Source organism: Hippocampus comes, unplaced genomic scaffold (genome assembly GCF_001891065.2).
Source record: "Hippocampus comes isolate QL1 unplaced genomic scaffold, H_comes_QL1_v1.1 scaffold43, whole genome shotgun sequence".
Taxonomy (NCBI): domain Eukaryota; kingdom Metazoa; phylum Chordata; class Actinopteri; order Syngnathiformes; family Syngnathidae; genus Hippocampus; species Hippocampus comes.
Window position 1 is genome coordinate 263,468 of NW_017805276.1, and position 16,748 is coordinate 280,215.

Sequence of the window (16,748 nt, forward strand, 5' to 3'; positions counted from 1 at the left end):
GTGTGTGTGTGTGTGTGTGTGTGTGTGTGTGTGTGTGTGTGTGTGTGTGTTGCCTTCAGTGATCTGTTATCTAACTATATTCCACTTTGATGACCTTGGACTTCAGGCTTTCAACAACATTGTCAGATCTCTGAACAATGATGAGAACATGCACAATGTAAGAATATGATAGCAGAGCTACATCCAATCACCGATGTGTATTTTGTAACATCTACTGTGTTTGTAGTTCCTCAATTTCTTCTTTAGAAACCTCACCACTTGGATAGAAGATAAGTTGAATAGCATCTATGATGCTCCATATGTGAAGGATCACTGGATTGATCCACTGCTGAGGTGCTAAAAGCAGTCAATAAAAACTTTTAATCAAAAATATTTAGGCCATTTTCCAAAGTATTTTGTCATTTAGGAGGCGCTCCATGATTGAGATGTTCATAAAGAAGCTTGGAGCTGGTGATATGCCGAAGACTCCATCCAGAACCACTGAGCCTGCAGAGTTCTCTTTTTATAATCGCAAACCACCACCTCGACCTCACTCTGAGCCCAGCTCTGTGCCAGAAAAATACATACCAGTAAGAAGTGTATGACTGAATTCACTGTATTCACTTGTGGGTTTTTATAATAACAATTAAAACAGTTTTTTGAATTTCACATTGACGACTTTGTGATGTGCTAACCAGTCCTGTGACTTTTATAGGTACCAAACAGCACATACACAATTCCAAAAGAGGTTCAGATATTAGATGAACTCAAGCAAAGGAACCATCAAATGACAGAGGTAATATACATTTTGATATTATCATGAGAATGTATTCAGTCTTTGACACATATTGTCTTGACATCTGTTTTGCTTGTCAATAAAGGAGCAGCTGCATGAGGCTAATTTGACAGCATTCAAATGTGCAAGACCACAAAAGTCGGAACAGACAAAGGTATGGACTAGCTTCTGATTTCAGAAGTTTGTGTGTGTGTGGAACTACCGAGTATAACTTACATTCAAATGTTTAATGCAGAAGGTGATGGCCAAGATAAAAGAAGAGCTAGAGTTGAAACTCAAGTTCAATTCAGTTTTTAAAAGTCAGCCTTCTCCAAATAATAAGGTGAGAACTGGGAATGGCTGCATTAGTGGTTAAAAATCTAAATAATGAATATTAATTTTCTCTACTTTGTACACTTGTGTTAGAAAACGTGGCCTGTGAAACTCAACAGTGCCACAATCCTACGACAGAGGGCGCTATATAACCGCAAAGTGGAGGAAGAGCTTCAGCGGTAGGCATTTTTTTCCCCTCCAACTTCCCATGGTTATGATTTGATTTGTTTGGATCAAGCATAGTTGCTAATGTGGTTACAAACGAAGTAAACATCACAATAAAAAACAAAGCTTTGCCTTTACTGATATCCAGTACCAAATTAACCTATTAAAAACAATACACTTCTAATCAAGACCTCAACTCAAAAACATGCCGTGCCTCAAGAACTGCGGGATGAGTGGTAAACTTGAACAAAAACAACTCCGTAACCCACACCTCATATTTTTTTACGTTACACGTCGTCATCAGAGTTACAGTCGAGCTGTTGCCTATCCCAGCTGACTTTGAGCAAGAGGCTGGGCACATGCTGTCATATCAACCAGGCCGCTAATAGAGAAACAGATATTTACATTCATTTTCATACAATGAACTCCACAAAAGCTGGAAAAAAAGTTTGAAAAAGGGTTGGAAAAAAGGCTTTTAAACTGGATTTACGTCGCACATTCCAAGGCAACAGTACAATGATAAAACATTTTATTCATTATATTAATTACAAAAAAATACATACTTCTTTCTCTCTTTGTTGGCAGAATAGAGAATCTGGTGGAAGGGGGTTATGAGTCACTTTATTTTCTTCAGTGGCAAAAAGAAATGCGTGACAAAGACCATCAAGAGAAGGCCGCAATGAGTGATCAGAGGCACGCGGACACACTAATCAATCGTCTTGAGATTGCAATGAACCGCACAAAAGGAACAGAGAGTAAAAAGAAGGCTGCTCGACTCAAAAAAGAAGAGGTGGATGTACATCACAAAAGATTCAAGATTACACGATGCTTTTATATTGTCAATGTTTCCATCTCTGTTCTCATGGCTTTCTTGCAGGCGTCTCAAATGAAACTGAAAACTGCACAGAAAAGAATGCAAGAGATAAATGAAAAGAAAGACCTGGTTCAGCAAGTGTCAGAGAACTGTAAGAAGAACCCCCAAAAAGCAAAAGAGAATGTGAAGAAATTCAAGCGAACTGTTGGTAAGCACCTTCACATAAAGTGCAAAGCACATTGATCAATTGAATAGTATTTCCTATTCAAGACAACCTATTTTATTCCCTCACAACAGTGAAGCAAGTCTCAGAGCATTGTCAAGAGCTCCTTCGTCAAGCCCAAGAGGAGGCACAAGCAGAGCTTGACAGGAAGTCTAAAGCCATCAGTGAACTCCACACGATTGAATACTGTCCTGTCGTTCGGCTCAAATATTTTGATGACACAGAGGTGAGTGTGAGCAGTGGCAGAGCTAGACTTTTACACCCTTGGGATGGGCTATCTCAGGCCCTTTGAGTAATCTCCCACCCACACCCCAAAAATTATTTAACAAACATTAAAATTCTACGGAAAATGCAGATAAACATCCATTATACGTTCCCTATGGAAAATATGGTAATTCTGAAAAGATTCCAGAAAAAATGGAAAATAAACAAAAGTCACTTATCTGACCTGGCACCTGGCAATCATATTTTGGGGGCAGGAGGGGTTGTAAAGGTACAGCCGGGTAGAGTAAATGCACGATGATTCATTACAACTGCATTGTGGTAATTTTGTAGGATTTCTTTGTGAAACAGGCTAAAAATGTAATCAAAGTCGATCATGTGTCACAGGTCACCTCTTGTATCAGATTGCAGGTCATGAGCTACTTGATGAGATGTCCCACGCCGAGCTGAAGGAGCGTCTGTTCTTCATGAGGGAATCAAACATGATTGAGCAGCAGAAGAAACGAGACTGCATCCTCGAGGAGAAACAAAAAAAGCACCAGCTACTTTTGGAGGAAATAGACAACATCAACCTCCACAGTAAAGTCACGGAAATGGCCGCAACCCTCAGGTCAGCCAACTGTGACGCTTTGACTGAGCCACCCCACTTAAAAAGACTGATTTTGAGGAAAAGTGGACACACTAAGACATGGACATACAGAATGGCCACTACTAGAGATGTATGCATAAAGTGTAGTTTTGTTATTTTCCAGAAAAGAAGAAGAAAGAGAAGCCAAGCTCAGATTGCAGCAGACTCGAGAGGAGACAGTCGTAGCACTACAAAAGAAGTTGGAAGAAAAAAAGCAAGAATATCAAAAAATGAAGAAAAATCTAAGCCATGAGGCCAAACCATCAAAGCAGGCAGCAGCAAACACTCTTAAAAACACCAAGATCCACAGGAAAGTGAGTATAAAACATCCCCATCAGCAAATGGCTAGTTCTCGTTGTTTCCTACGATCTTCTGATTGTTTTTGTGTGTCTTGTTTTGCTAGGCTAGATTGAAGGAGGTACACTGGGAGGATATGGAGCAGAGTTTAGAAGAATACATCGAGAGGAAAGGGTCTCAAGATGTATCTCAGAGAAAAATAATCAAAAAGTAAAATGTGTGTAAAATGCAAATTCAGTATTTGGGTCTTCAGCTCCAACCTAGACTAATTCATTCTCAAAGCCTTCAGGTTGGACAGATTTTTTTTTCTACTTTGAAAAGTGTCGCCCTCCAACTGACATCTCAGTCTTCTTTTTTCCCTCTGGTCTGTTCAATGAACATACACAACAAACCGTATATGCTCTGTGGTCATCATTCACAACTGGGAAAGGAAGATGGAAATGTAACGACTGGATGTTTTGTGTTCCTATGGATTTGATGAAGAAAGTGAGCTAAATTCTATTGTCATTAAAATGATTCACTGCTATTGATGCATATAGGTGTCAATGCATTGTAACTGTGAACGTTGGCAGTGAAAGGATTACACACTGTGTTATTGTGCCTTGTGTCATTTTATGAATATAAACATACAATAGTACTGGACAGTAAATGAACCACAGTCACCTGAAAATAAAAATAATTTAACTACAATAGTGGCTCCTTGTACTCAGTTTGTACTTTGTCGGGTCGCTTTTCTGTAAAAAAATATTTTTGTTATGGCTCTTTGTTTGACCTTGTATTTCTGGAATGCAAACCATTATTCGGTTCGTTTCAGAACCTGACAAGGAGGCGGGATACACGCTCAACTGGTTGCCGGCTACTTGCAGGGAACACAACCATTCGCACTCACAATCACACTTAGAGCCCATTTAGAGTGTTCCGTTCACCCACCATGCATGTTTTTTGGGAGGAAACGCAGGCACGGAGAGAACATGCAAACTCCACACAGGAAGGTCGCAGCCAGAATCGAACCCTGCACCTCTGCGCTGTGAGGCCGACGTGCAAAACAGTCGACCGCCGTGCCGAAAATATGACCAAGAAAATCTGTTTTGGAAGCATTTACCTTCAGACGGAACTGTCTGCTAACTCGTCGATTGGATGCGCACGATGTACAGTTGTCCTAAAACGTCTCTCAACATAGCTGTTAGATTTTATTGTTCATGTTAGATTTTATTGTTCATAATGACGCATTCTTATCTTTACTGCTTCTACCTGTCTAAAACCACTGCCGACCGGGCACTTGTATAGTTGACGACATGCACGTCCAACTTTCTAATGTCTTGATGATGATGCATTCGCGTGGTGCTGTTACGATGGCGTCCAGCCCCTGCGCTCCGGATCATTCAACAAAAAAAAAAACAAAACCCCAACAGTTTTGACATTGGCAAACACTTATACTCCGTTTGAAATTTTTATGTTGCCCCGACTGTAACAAATGTTCAAACATTAGGGATGGCGAGTAGAATTTCTAATTGAACACGAAACCAGCGCAAAGTTTTACGAATACGTCACAATTAATACGTAATATGACCCACAATTTTTATTTCGTTTCGTCGTTACGTGTGTCATGTGAAATATATATGTTTCGACATTGTTTGCCGTTCTAACTGTTGAGGAATTCATCACAAGTTTGTGTTGATGCTGTGCTGATTATGTGAAATGGCGAAAAGCTATGGAGAACTTGTCAAGGAGGCAATTTTGCTCCTTGACAAGTTCACTGCAGGGAGAATGAGTTTGGATGACTTTATGGAAGAGGCAGCTAAGGATCTCCAGGTAAAGAAATATGATACTGCAATCAAGTAACAACAACACATCGTCATTAATCGTGGCTGCCATAAACAAACTCATAAACATGAAGTACAAAAAGGCTGTAACACTATTGAGCTATTGATATCATTTTTGCTGGATACGTTTGATAGGACATGGAACCTGATTCTATGAAATACATTCTTGATCTCGTCTCCGGATGCATCGAGTACAAGAAGTTACTGGACATAGTCATCAATCCTTTCTTTGGCCAGGGTGGCAAACTTATATCCAAACGTTATCACAACCACTTTGTTGGTAAGTTTTCTAAACAAGTATGCATTTATTTTTTACAGTTTGAAATATATATAAAAAAAACCTTATTGTTGGTATATTTATGTTGTTTGTAGTCATCTGTTATCTCACCATATTCCACTTTGATGACCTTGGACTTAAGGCTTTCAGCAACATTGTCAGATCTCTGGATATTAAAAGCATGCACAACGTAAGAATAATTGCATTGAAATGATAATCCGGCGCAGCCCATTGTGTACAGTGGGTTATTTTGTAATGTCCTTGATTTTAGTTCCTGAGTTTCTTCTTTATGAACCTCACCACTTGGATACAAGATGAGTGGAATCGTGTCTATGATGTTGCTTATGTGAAAGACCACTGGATTGACCCTCTGCTCAGGTGATAAAAGGAATCAGTGAAAACATTTTGGGAATGTTTCAAGGCATTAAAGGCAAAATTGTTTATAACTTTTTTTTTTTTTCTGTAGGAAGCGCTCTGAGATTGAGTCACTCATGGAGAAGCTTGCTGCCAAAGTGTCTGAAGGGATGCGGTTACGGAAAGCTCCACCCAAAACTACGGACCTTATGGAGTTCTCCTTTGTCAAACAAAAACCATCATCTTCACGTCAGCCTCAACTCAGCCCTCTGCCGGACAAACACAAACAAGTCAACCCCATTTGTAGTTATTAATACAATTTAATTTGTGTAAACTTCCATGGCTGCATAGCACATGTACATTTTCTATAAACCAACTAGGATGTGTTACTGAGTTTCATAGTGATATTTTGTGATCTATGTTCCATGCAGGTACCCAGCAGCACTTACAGGACTCCAAAATTGATCCAGATCTTAGAAGAAATAAAGCAAAGGAACCATCAAATGGCTGAGGTACAACAACTAAAAATGTATAAACTATAGATACATTTAAGGCACTCATTCATTAATTGTACTGACATCCTGTCTGTGGTTGGCTGAAGGAGCTGCTGCATGAGGTTAATACAAAACAGTTTGGATTTGCAAGGCCGAGAAAAACTGAATGCACACAGGTATGGACCCATTTCCATGCTGGGAATATTATAAAATATATGTCCATTCAATGACAGTAAAAGTATTCTTGAACTCTCAATGCTTTTTTTGCATTATTGATCATTCTCAATATGTACGTGTGCAATGCAGCGACTGATGTACCAGTTAACAGAAGGTTTGGACTCAACACTGCGATTCGACTCATTTCATACAAAGCCACCTCCCCCTCCCATTACTCAGGTGAGAAGTTGGTTGTCATTTTTCATAGTTTTTCAGCATTTTTGAATCTTTGTGCAAGGATTCAGTGCAATATTAATTAGCTTCACACATTTCCCACCTTCTCAGGACGCCCACCCTGTCAAACTCAATACGGCAGCGATGCTGAGGCGGCGAGTGCTACATGACCGTCACGTGGAGGATAAGCTGCAGAGGTGAGTTGGGAACACGGGTTATCGCTAGATGAATTAAGCGCAACATCATATCATACCAGTTGTCTCACGTATTATTTAATCCAATATTCGATTTTTGTCAGGAATAACTATGTATTTATATTGATTTATATAGAATAGAGAATCTGGTGGAAGGGGCAAATGAGCCTTCAGTTTTTCTACAGAAGGAGAGGGAAATGCGAGAGAAAGACCATCAGGAGACATTGGCAAAGATTGAGCAGAAGCATGCCAGTGTCATTCTCAGCCATTGGGAGGCCGTTTTGGCCCGCGCGCAAACATTAGAACGTAACAAGAAGGCTGCCCGGGTCAAAAGAGATGAGGTGGGTAAACAAGCAGTCGAAGAACAGCAATACACACTGTCAAAGGGGAATAAAAACGTACTACTTTTTATTAGCCGTGGGATTGGGTCTTTATGCTGTTGGAGGAACCATGACATGCAACTGCAACCAAGCTTTCGGACACTGGGCAGCAACATTTCACGCCAGATTATCTTGCTAGTCCTGAAATTTCATTATACCATCCACAGTTTTCAAACATTGTGCCAGATTCATCAAAGGTGTCCTGGAACATAACTGAGCCCACTGTGTTTTTCATAGCATAAGTACGGTGTTCTTTTCATTGTACACGTGGCTGAAGCAAAACCATTGAGGCTTTTTTGTTAAAGAATGGGGAAAAAAAATAATGTGTATTTTTTTTTTCATTTATGTACTAGCGATGTATCATGACATGTAGAACTATTGAACTCTCTTTAACAAGATGGAAGAAGGTACATATATCTTTGTATTGGCGTGTTGGCATTCAGATAACAGAATTATTGCATTGTATATAAACAGGCCCAGATTTCACACTGGCATAAATCCATATTTGAGTCAATTGAGATTTAAATTAGATACATCTAATCATATTTTTTGTTTGTACGTGCAGTGTGATTTTTCTAATGTAAAATACTTGGTCAGTAAAGGTAAAAAAAAATAGTGGATTCGAATTTTGCAGTGAACATTTTTCTCTTCTTGCAGACAGTTAAGCGGACTCAGCAAAATGCCCAGAAAAGGTTGGAAGAAGAAAAAGAAAAGAAAGACTTAGTGCAACAAGTGGCAGAGAGTCACAGCAACTCACAAAGAGCTACAGAGAGGGTGAAGAAATTCAAGCAGAGTTCTGGTACGCACTTTCACGTCACACCATTTATTCCTGATTTCCGCTCGTAACGGATCCTTCTTATTGCGACACCATAGTCAAAGATTTTGTCGCACACAATCAAGAGATTGTTCGCCAAGCACAAGAAGAAGCAAAGGTAGCGCTTACCAAGAAGTTGGAAATCATCAGTGAAATCCACGCCATGGAATGCTTCCCTCACGTTCGTTGCAACATGTTTGATAACACAGAGGTAAGTCAGAGCGAAGATTGATTCTAAACGTGTCACAGTTGACCTCTCGTGTCAGATTGCAGGTCATGAGCTGCTGGTTGAGATGTCTCACGCCGAGCTGAAGGAGCGTCTCTTCCTCATGAAAGAAGCAGCGGTGATTGAGCAGCAGAAGAAACGAGACTACATCCAGAGGGAGAAGCAGAAGAAGAAGAAACTACTGTTGGAGGACATGGAGAATATCAACCTCCACAGCAGAGCCATGGCAATGGCCACTTTGCTCAGGTCAGCTAAATGTGACGCTTTGACTGATCCCGTCCTTAAAGGAGAAGTCAGGTCAAAAATGTTCTTGTCAAAAATATGTTCGGCGCGGCTCCACTCAAAGGTGGATTTTCCGCCATAGTTTCAGCCAAGCTCTTGAAGCCCAAGGTAACTAGTTAGTGCTGTCTCTGATTTGTTGTTTTTCCTCAGGTGCGATGATCAAAATCAAATTAGAGGTGCCAGAGAGGGCTGATATTTTTTTCCGACGGCTCATTACACTCTTGTACTATACTTTCAGGTTCTACTGACAGTTTTATTTTTATGATTGCTTCTTGATTATGGGAATAGATGTAATATCAGTTAAAAAAAAATGATAAACACAAAATAAAATATATAAACGCTTCGTGCTCTCTGCGGTTGAGTAAATAAATGGCTTGTTGATGGAAACAAGGCACATTTGGTGTGCTGCAGGAAAGAAGAAGAAAAGAAAGCCGAGCTGCAATTGCAGAAGACGGTAGTACAGAACAAAAAGGTTTTGGCTTTGCAAAAGAAGATTGAAGAGGTGAAGAAGGACTATCAAAAACTGAAGAGAAATGACAGCAACAAGGCCAAACCATCCAACCAGGCAGCAACACACCCCGATGGAATAATAGAGACCCACAGCAAAGTGAGTGTGAAATCCACAATAATAAATGAGGTCTTGTCATTGCTTGGTGTTGGTGTTAAGATTATCATGGTCACATCAAATCATACCTTTTTTTTGTCTTTGTTATGTTTTGAAAGGATGGATTGAAGAAAATAAATTGGGAGGACTTGGAGCAGTGCTTAGAGCAGTACATCCAGAGGAAAGACCCTCATGTTAATTGTCAGAGAGGAGGTTACTCAAGAAATGTATTCAACTGAATTTTATATGTATAGAGCACAGGTGTCAAACTCAAGGCCCGGGGGCCAGATGTGGCGCACCACATCATTTTGAGTGGCCCGCGAAAGCAAATCAAAGATGACAACTTCCATGATGCTTGCTAAAATCTGTAGCAAAAGTTCACATTTTCATATGTAATAAATCAGTGACATATTGTTCGCATTTTCTTGTGACCAAACCTCTCATAACAGTTACTTTAACAATTGTTGAATCAAACATTATTCTTGACTTCTTTATATAGTTTCGGTATTCACGGCCCTCCAAGAGAATTGGTAATTATAATGTGGCCCACGACAAAAATGAGTTTGACACCCATGGTATAGAGCCTTATCACACTAGTTACTGCATAAGAAGCCACTTAAAAAATAAAATAAAATAAACTGTTTCTGACTATTTCTACTGTTCAAGTTATCAATTTTCAAGTGTTTATTACTGTGCTAATGTGTGACACATTAAACGCATAGTAAAAGACTTTTCGTGAGGCAAAATCCTACCAAATTTCTATTTTAAAGGTTTTCTTTAGCTGTAAAATTCATTCAGCAAAATTATACAGTCATCTCATATAGTCCTCTGTGTTGACTATAGATGAGCTATACTTTTCTAAATTGAACTATTGAAATATATTAAGTTTTCCACAGTATTCTGATTTGATTGAGAAGCACCTGTACATTCAACCCCCAATGTAAATCTGATTCATTTGCAACCTTGACAAACTTCCAAGTAGTTTGCAATGAACCAACAAAACAAGAACTTTTAAAATACCTCAGCAAACACGGCCATCTACATTTTGCACATGTCATTTACAATGGAAGATGAAGCATTCTGAGTGCTCTGAGAAAAACAGTAGGGCTATTTAATGGGTTTGTATCAGGATTGCTTAACCTTAAACAGAAAGTTTGTCACCACTTGTTTCACCATCATCCATGCGTCATGTTTCCCACACAAAATAAATCACGCCTGTATGTGTTCTTTGGATCGAATGAGATCTTGAATATTCTTAGATGATCGTCCAACTGCTGAGAAAGAATGAGGTGTTGCGAAGGCGCCTCTAATGGATTTATCTTGCACATTAGCGCTCCTTCTGGAAGCCTAGTGGAAAAAAAAAACATTCAACCGGTTCTCCTCCCCTTTTTTTCCCTTCTAAAGCAAAATCACATGATGTGTATTTTGTCATATGACGCCAATGAGACGACTACTCCCACCTCAATCGAGCTTCACTAGGGGAAAAAAAACAGATGTCAGTGATTTGTTAGGGGGCAGATGATGCTTTAGATGAACTTTGAAGAGGAGAAGAGTTGTGGACCATCAAGAGGGGGAGGATGGACCGCTGGGCACCTCTGCCCCTGATCTCCGCCTTTTGCTTCATTGGTGAGTTGTATATGCAAGAATTGTAAACATGTGCAATGCAATACTGTACTGCATTGTTTATGTTTCTATTTCCAGGGCATGATAGTTCCATACTGCTTTGTCCACAATTGATTTAGTTAAAGTTCTTGCTTTGTAAATTATTAAGTTAGAAAAGTTTTTTAATGCTTTATAATTTCTTACATCCTTATGATATACTGTACTTAGGAACAGTCAAACAATGAAAAGTGAAATACTTTGTTGTTCTTTTAAATTGGCTAATTTCTTTCTGTTTATAATGAATATAGATTCATATTTTGGGAATTGTTGCCAATCCTGTTCTGGCTGCTCCAAATCACATGATCCCCTCCTCTCTCTGAATAACTGCTTTGCTTTTCTTGAGGAAGATGGCTCCCACTCAAGCACATGGCTAATGTGATTACTCACACAATGTGCCTTCTTGTCTCACTGATGCGCTTCGATTATACCTGCTGGCCCCACTTCTTGCACAGATAAAGCTATACAGCTATAAACTGAAAACGACACGTTTCGGACAAGAATGTGACGAAACTGCGTTTTAGTCATACCTGTTTATTGGGTCCTCTTTTTGTAGACAGGTGCACATGTGCTCAAGGTAACACCTGGCACATCTTCATTTTTAAGTCGGGCCATAGTTTATTCATCCATCCATCCATTTTCCAATCCGCTTCTCACAAGGGTCGCGGGACGTGCTGGAGTCTATCCCAGCTGTCTTCGGGCAGTTGGCGGGGGACACCCTGAACTGGTTGCGAGCCACTCACAAGCCATTGTTTATTGTGTTTGGGAATTTGGCAGATCATGCTCGTTTACCTGCCGGTTGAGTAGAAGTACTTGTAGCTAAAGACAAACTGGCAGGGTTTACATTCTGGACCTAGATTTGACACCTCTGTCAGATAGGAGGATTTGCATTTTGACGATTGATATACCCCAATTCAAGCGACATCTTTTTTCATGTACGTCTTTTCTTATTTCAGCAAGACAATGCCAAGTCATTCTGAACGTGTAACAACTGTGTTTTTGTTTTAGGGTTGTTTTTTTTTAATGAACGAGATCAACTTGGGTGGTACACAGACAACTTGCAGTAGAATTTAAATAGCCTCTCCGGGAAATTAATATTAATGCTCTTTCTTAAAAATAAAAGATTTGAGATGCTGATGTTTCATTTTCAAGAAAGGCTCGGGTGTTTGTTTCCACAAAAAAGTTTCTGTTGCGTGTTGCTTGTGTATTGTACCCAGTGTGGACCTAAAAAGGCAGAATACCAAATTATGATTTTTGGCTTATCATTACTCCCCTAGCAAATACACTTTTTGTAATATATTTTTCAAAATGTTTGGCCGGCCCTAAGGGCCACCATGACAACAAACTGGCTGGCGATGAAAACAAGTGACACCCCCAATTTAGTAGATTGTGTTGTTGAGTCAAGCTCTTACACACTCAAAGTCACACTCCCAGCATATTTGTGTTGCAGGCATGGTGATGAGTCAGACCACACCCACTCCTGCTGTCCTCACCGCCATTCCAGTGGAGAACGCAACTGTTCTGACGCCAACTTCTGCTCCTGTCAGCAGCACTACCCCCAGCTGCTCTGCGTTCAACATTTCCAACTGTGAGCCCTGTGCACCCGGATGGCAGTACGACAATGGTGAGTCTAACAGTTTAACTCTATTTTTTTTTGGGAGGGATTTTAAAGAGCTGATTGATGCTATTTGACTTTCTATGCCAAGGCACCCTGCTCTGCGCGTGCTGCTCGGAGCCTGGGTCGTGTCTATTTCCTGGAGCTTGTCTGCCATGCACCGTTGGCTTTTACCAGCCACTGGCTGGACAACAGCAGTGCCTGCCCTGTGGACGAGGCTTCTACACAAAGTAAGATCATCGGTGACTAGCATGATGGTGTGGTTTTGCTTTCTTTTCAATTGACAATTTGTTTTCAATCCAGAGCAATGATACAAAACAAGCAGAGCAGGACATCTGTTATTCAAAGCAGTCGAGTAAATGACTTGAATCTCTCTGACAGCGTCCGCTAAATAAAAATTATTTAGGTTGACGTTTTTCATTGTCACATTAACCCTGAGTTTCCCTTTTGCACCGAAAAAAATGAGAACACAAAAAAAAAAAAAATACATGTACAGTAGGGTTTTAACGAGCTGATCACGATTTACCCAAAATGGGTCCGTGACCCAATTTTGGGCAAATTCTTGGGGAGGGGGGGGGGGGGCATGTAAAGGGATTTTATTTTTTAGAGAATCAAGCTTACCCCTTGATTGCGCCATTATTCTTCGCTTCGCTGGAATTGTTGAGCGTGAGAATTTATACTCATTTTAAAGATTAGACGGTCTGTAATCTACCTTTTTTCATATAAAAACACAGTTCACTAGGATAAATTTTACCTAAGTACTATAATAAGGAAAACTAAATAAATACAAGTGTCCTGATTCATTTTATGACAGTTTTACTGGGAGCCCATTGTGTCAGCCGTGCCCCCCTGGTTCCTTCAACAACAACACTGGTGCAGACAGCTGTGCAAGTTGCTCTCCAGGTGGGTTTTTGGAACAAAAGCCACATAGTTAAAATCACTACAGAACTGTTAATTAGCTATTTTTTTGTGCACAGACATTAGGACTTTAGAACATTATATTGAAAGCACAGTCAGTATCTAGATTTGCACTCATAATGTTCAAAATGATATCAGTCAAATATCTGATGTGAATCATTTATTAACAAGAATGAGACTCAGTACTCACTACTCACTCAAGTCAAAATCTTTTCATTTGGATCACCACCAAATTGTTTAGACAGACAGCCGCCTACTTCAAATGTAGGATTTTCAAAGGATTTCTTCCTTGGCCCATGCATTAGAGGAACTGTAATGTGAAGAAATTTGCGTGATTGTGCTGCTTGCAGGTTTCTTCTCCTCCCTGCACAGTTCCACATCGTGTGCGCCGTGTTCACGAGGGAGTTTTTGCAAGTAAGTCTCTTGCTTGAAACACCTGCCTTATAAATAAATGCAAGACATTTACGGTTTCATCGGTGTAAAGATTCGCTACCTGCGTCAGTCTTTGAAGAATCATTTGGAGCATCACATGCTTCGAGTGTGCAGTAGCTTCTCTGGGAATCGTGGAAAGGTGGCTTGAGTTCTGCTCACAGCTCAGTCAACTGTAGAATTCAGTCAAACTTCAGTCAAAATATCTTTTTCTCTGAAAGCTCCTCTGGTTGCTCCCAATGCCAGACGTGTCCCGGGGGGTCAGAGGCACTGCAGTCTGCAGCAAAAGATTGCACTCCGTGTCGACCAGGTTTGGTTGTGTCTATGAGAATTGCAATACATTTCAATACATTGAAAAACGTTTTGTTGAATTTACTCAATTTTATTTCGTCAAATGTAATTATCTGCATACAGAAACATATTTTAATCCAAGTATACATCTACTTAAAAATGTATCTGGAATCCAGAGGATCCAGATGATTACTTTGTGCAACCACTTGACGAAATAAAATTGTGTAAAGTCTAAATACCATTGATTTTTTTTTCCCAGTATAGACAGTAGGTAGCTTTAATAGTTGACATGATTTTCTGATTTTGGACAGGCATGCATAAGGCTCCTCATCAGACAATGTGTCAGATCTGCAGTAGTGGCTCCTTCCAGATCAACTGGGGCCAAGAGAGCTGCGATATCTGCCCAGAAAACCACTACTGTCCAGTCAGTACTTCTCATTCTCCCTTTGGAATTCCCACAAAATCATTGACTACACACAGACAGACCAAAATATGATGACCACTTGCACACTTTAACGAGAATACAACAGCTGTCCCAGAAATTCGGTCACAGAAAGTGAACTAGTGATCCTAATGATGTGTATTAATGAAGGTTCATTCAAAGGCTTTGTCCTGTGTCCAGAGTCCAGACGTGAACCCCATTCATTGTCCCAGCGATGCCTTCTGTCCAGAGGGCAGCGCAGCTCCAGGCTACTGCATGGAGACTTTCTTTCGCAAAGCGGGAGACACCTGTGAACTGGCTCCAGTCACCATTGCTTTATTAGTAATCGTGGGAGGGGGTAAGGAGTCACCCTGAAAGTAACAAGAAGGCATCTTCTATAAAAGCATCCAGTCATCTGATATTCCCAAATCACTTTCATGTGTACTGTACAGTATGTTCATCAAGCCCTTTAATGGATTTTCATTGCATCTTTTTTTTTTCTTTTTCGCTTCTAGTGGCTCTACTCTTCATTATTGTAATGGTCGCACGCAAAATGAGAGACACCGATGGGGAGCTGAGTGTGTCCCGTGCCCCGCTGTTACGCAAAGAGAGGCCTCAAGGTCGCTATTATGGAATTCCCTGTGATGCAGAGCCTGTGTATGCTGGCTGGTGAACCAAAAGGAGAAACCAAAAGTGGACATACTGAAGTTACTGAAACACGTGTTGGCACTCGTGTGAGGCATTCTAGTTTGATACATTCACAGTTGTCGAACACTGTCCTTTTGTGAGTGAGATTATTGGATTAGGAGCGTCATGCTGCAAAAGCAGATGCATGCCCTGACTTGGTGGGAACATTTCTTAGTTTTAAAAAAAAGTTTTTATTGAAATAATTGCTTTCTTTTGCACTCATGTGTTTGTCTGTAGACTTGTAGGTGCAATCACCAGCTAGATGCTCAAAGACAGCACATGAAACATGATGGCTCATTTTTAATACATCTCAATACATGTTTGTATGTTTTAAAGAAAAATAAATAATTTACAACCGAACATTTAAGTCTTTTTATGTAGTCGGGGGGATTACCAGTGGTAAAGGTCCTAATGAAGGTCGGGCGTTATCTGGAGCCTAATCAAAATATATATTTTCGTGATCTTTCATGTTGTTGAAAAATATTGCAGCAATATGGTGGACAAGTGAATACATCCACCTAACTGCTCAGACTTTGGGGGTTTGAATTCGGGCCGGCCTTCCTGTGGAATTTGCATGTGCTCCTTGTGCTTGTGTGGGTTTTCTCCGCCTTCTTCCCCACATTCCAAAAGCATGCATCAAGGATCAATTCTTCTCACTTTGTACATGCCTCTTGCCCAAAGTCAGCTGGGATATGCTCCAACTCACCTGCAAGGTTCAACCCTAATGACGATAAGCAGTATACAGAATTGATGGATGGCTCATGGCCAGAACAACTGCATCTAAAATGTTTGCAAAATGTCGAGAAGTGATAATGTGATGCTTGAAACACATACATTTGATCCAGATTAACTAAGGATTTCGTAATTGCAACCATTTCAGTGGCAGCACACAGTTTTACTGCAGTGTTGTTTTTTTCATGGCAGATTTTTTAATGCCATGTGACTGCTGATAAAATTGATTCCGACATGATCGTGTCAAAGCCTCGACGGCGTGATATTCATTACTCCCGTTCGTTACAAGAACACACCATTTGCACCACGAGAATTTAGTGGCGAGGTCATTACTGTATTTCCCCAGCCAATCATGAGTCAAAGCACACCATTTTGCATTAAAAAAAAATCTCATGGCACACCACCAAACAAAATATTAGAATAATGGTCATCCTATCTCAGTATACTAACTCAGTATGAAACCTGTGTCCGTTTAATTGAGCGCAAAGAACATACATTTGCAGGAAGCCACTCTCTTGTACCAAGTATGAAGGGCAACAGGTGCATACACAAGTCTATTGTACCTTCTGCCATCTAGTCGAAAATCATTGAATTGTTCAGCCTGGCTGTGACAATACTGTATGTACTGTATGTACTGTATATCGCTGGCATAGCTACAAGCACGCCACTAGGATTTTTTTCTCCCGTTGCTAAAGGCGGGCTTGACCGATACATGTGGGGAG

At 40.3% G+C, this 16,748-nt stretch overlaps 4 protein-coding genes across 4 annotated transcripts in view; 3 read left to right on the plus strand and 1 right to left on the minus strand.

The window, feature by feature from the left end:
• LOC109516051 (cilia- and flagella-associated protein 99-like) overlaps window positions 1-4,126 on the plus strand; it is a 5,456-nt gene extending 1,330 nt beyond the window's left edge. The window contains exons 3-15 of the mRNA XM_019870235.1: window positions 60-157; window positions 227-333; window positions 407-569; window positions 695-775; window positions 861-929; window positions 1,011-1,097; window positions 1,181-1,266; window positions 1,838-2,042; window positions 2,130-2,274; window positions 2,364-2,515; window positions 2,916-3,121; window positions 3,264-3,453; window positions 3,543-4,126. Coding sequence (XP_019725794.1) covers window positions 60-157; window positions 227-333; window positions 407-569; window positions 695-775; window positions 861-929; window positions 1,011-1,097; window positions 1,181-1,266; window positions 1,838-2,042; window positions 2,130-2,274; window positions 2,364-2,515; window positions 2,916-3,121; window positions 3,264-3,453; window positions 3,543-3,650 — 1,697 coding nt within the window. The 3' untranslated portion in view covers window positions 3,651-4,126. The remainder of the gene's footprint in view (window positions 1-59; window positions 158-226; window positions 334-406; window positions 570-694; window positions 776-860; window positions 930-1,010; window positions 1,098-1,180; window positions 1,267-1,837; window positions 2,043-2,129; window positions 2,275-2,363; window positions 2,516-2,915; window positions 3,122-3,263; window positions 3,454-3,542) is intronic.
• zfyve28 (zinc finger, FYVE domain containing 28) overlaps window positions 1-4,622 on the minus strand; it is a 25,907-nt gene extending 21,285 nt beyond the window's left edge. Inside the window, exon 1 of the mRNA XM_019870233.1 lies at window positions 4,539-4,622. The gene's annotated coding sequence lies outside the window, so the exon portion shown is untranslated. The remainder of the gene's footprint in view (window positions 1-4,538) is intronic.
• A 410-nt stretch (window positions 4,623-5,032) lies between these two features.
• Window positions 5,033-9,599, plus strand: LOC109516050 (cilia- and flagella-associated protein 99-like). Its single transcript, XM_019870234.1, has 15 exons — window positions 5,033-5,248; window positions 5,395-5,539; window positions 5,632-5,726; window positions 5,808-5,914; window positions 6,003-6,180; window positions 6,322-6,402; window positions 6,492-6,560; window positions 6,691-6,780; window positions 6,886-6,971; window positions 7,105-7,309; window positions 8,006-8,147; window positions 8,222-8,373; window positions 8,429-8,634; window positions 9,082-9,277; window positions 9,394-9,599. Exons 1-15 carry the CDS (start codon window positions 5,135-5,137, stop codon window positions 9,511-9,513), a joined length of 1,986 nt encoding a protein of 661 aa, XP_019725793.1. The 5' UTR covers window positions 5,033-5,134; the 3' UTR covers window positions 9,514-9,599.
• Window positions 9,600-10,628: 1,029 nt separating this feature from the next.
• LOC109516056 (tumor necrosis factor receptor superfamily member 9) lies at window positions 10,629-15,472 on the plus strand. Its single transcript, XM_019870244.1, has 9 exons — window positions 10,629-10,900; window positions 12,384-12,557; window positions 12,640-12,778; window positions 13,363-13,451; window positions 13,817-13,880; window positions 14,117-14,205; window positions 14,498-14,610; window positions 14,809-14,965; window positions 15,123-15,472. Exons 1-9 carry the CDS (start codon window positions 10,852-10,854, stop codon window positions 15,278-15,280), a joined length of 1,032 nt encoding a protein of 343 aa, XP_019725803.1. The 5' UTR covers window positions 10,629-10,851; the 3' UTR covers window positions 15,281-15,472.
• Window positions 15,473-16,748: the final 1,276 nt, after the last annotated feature.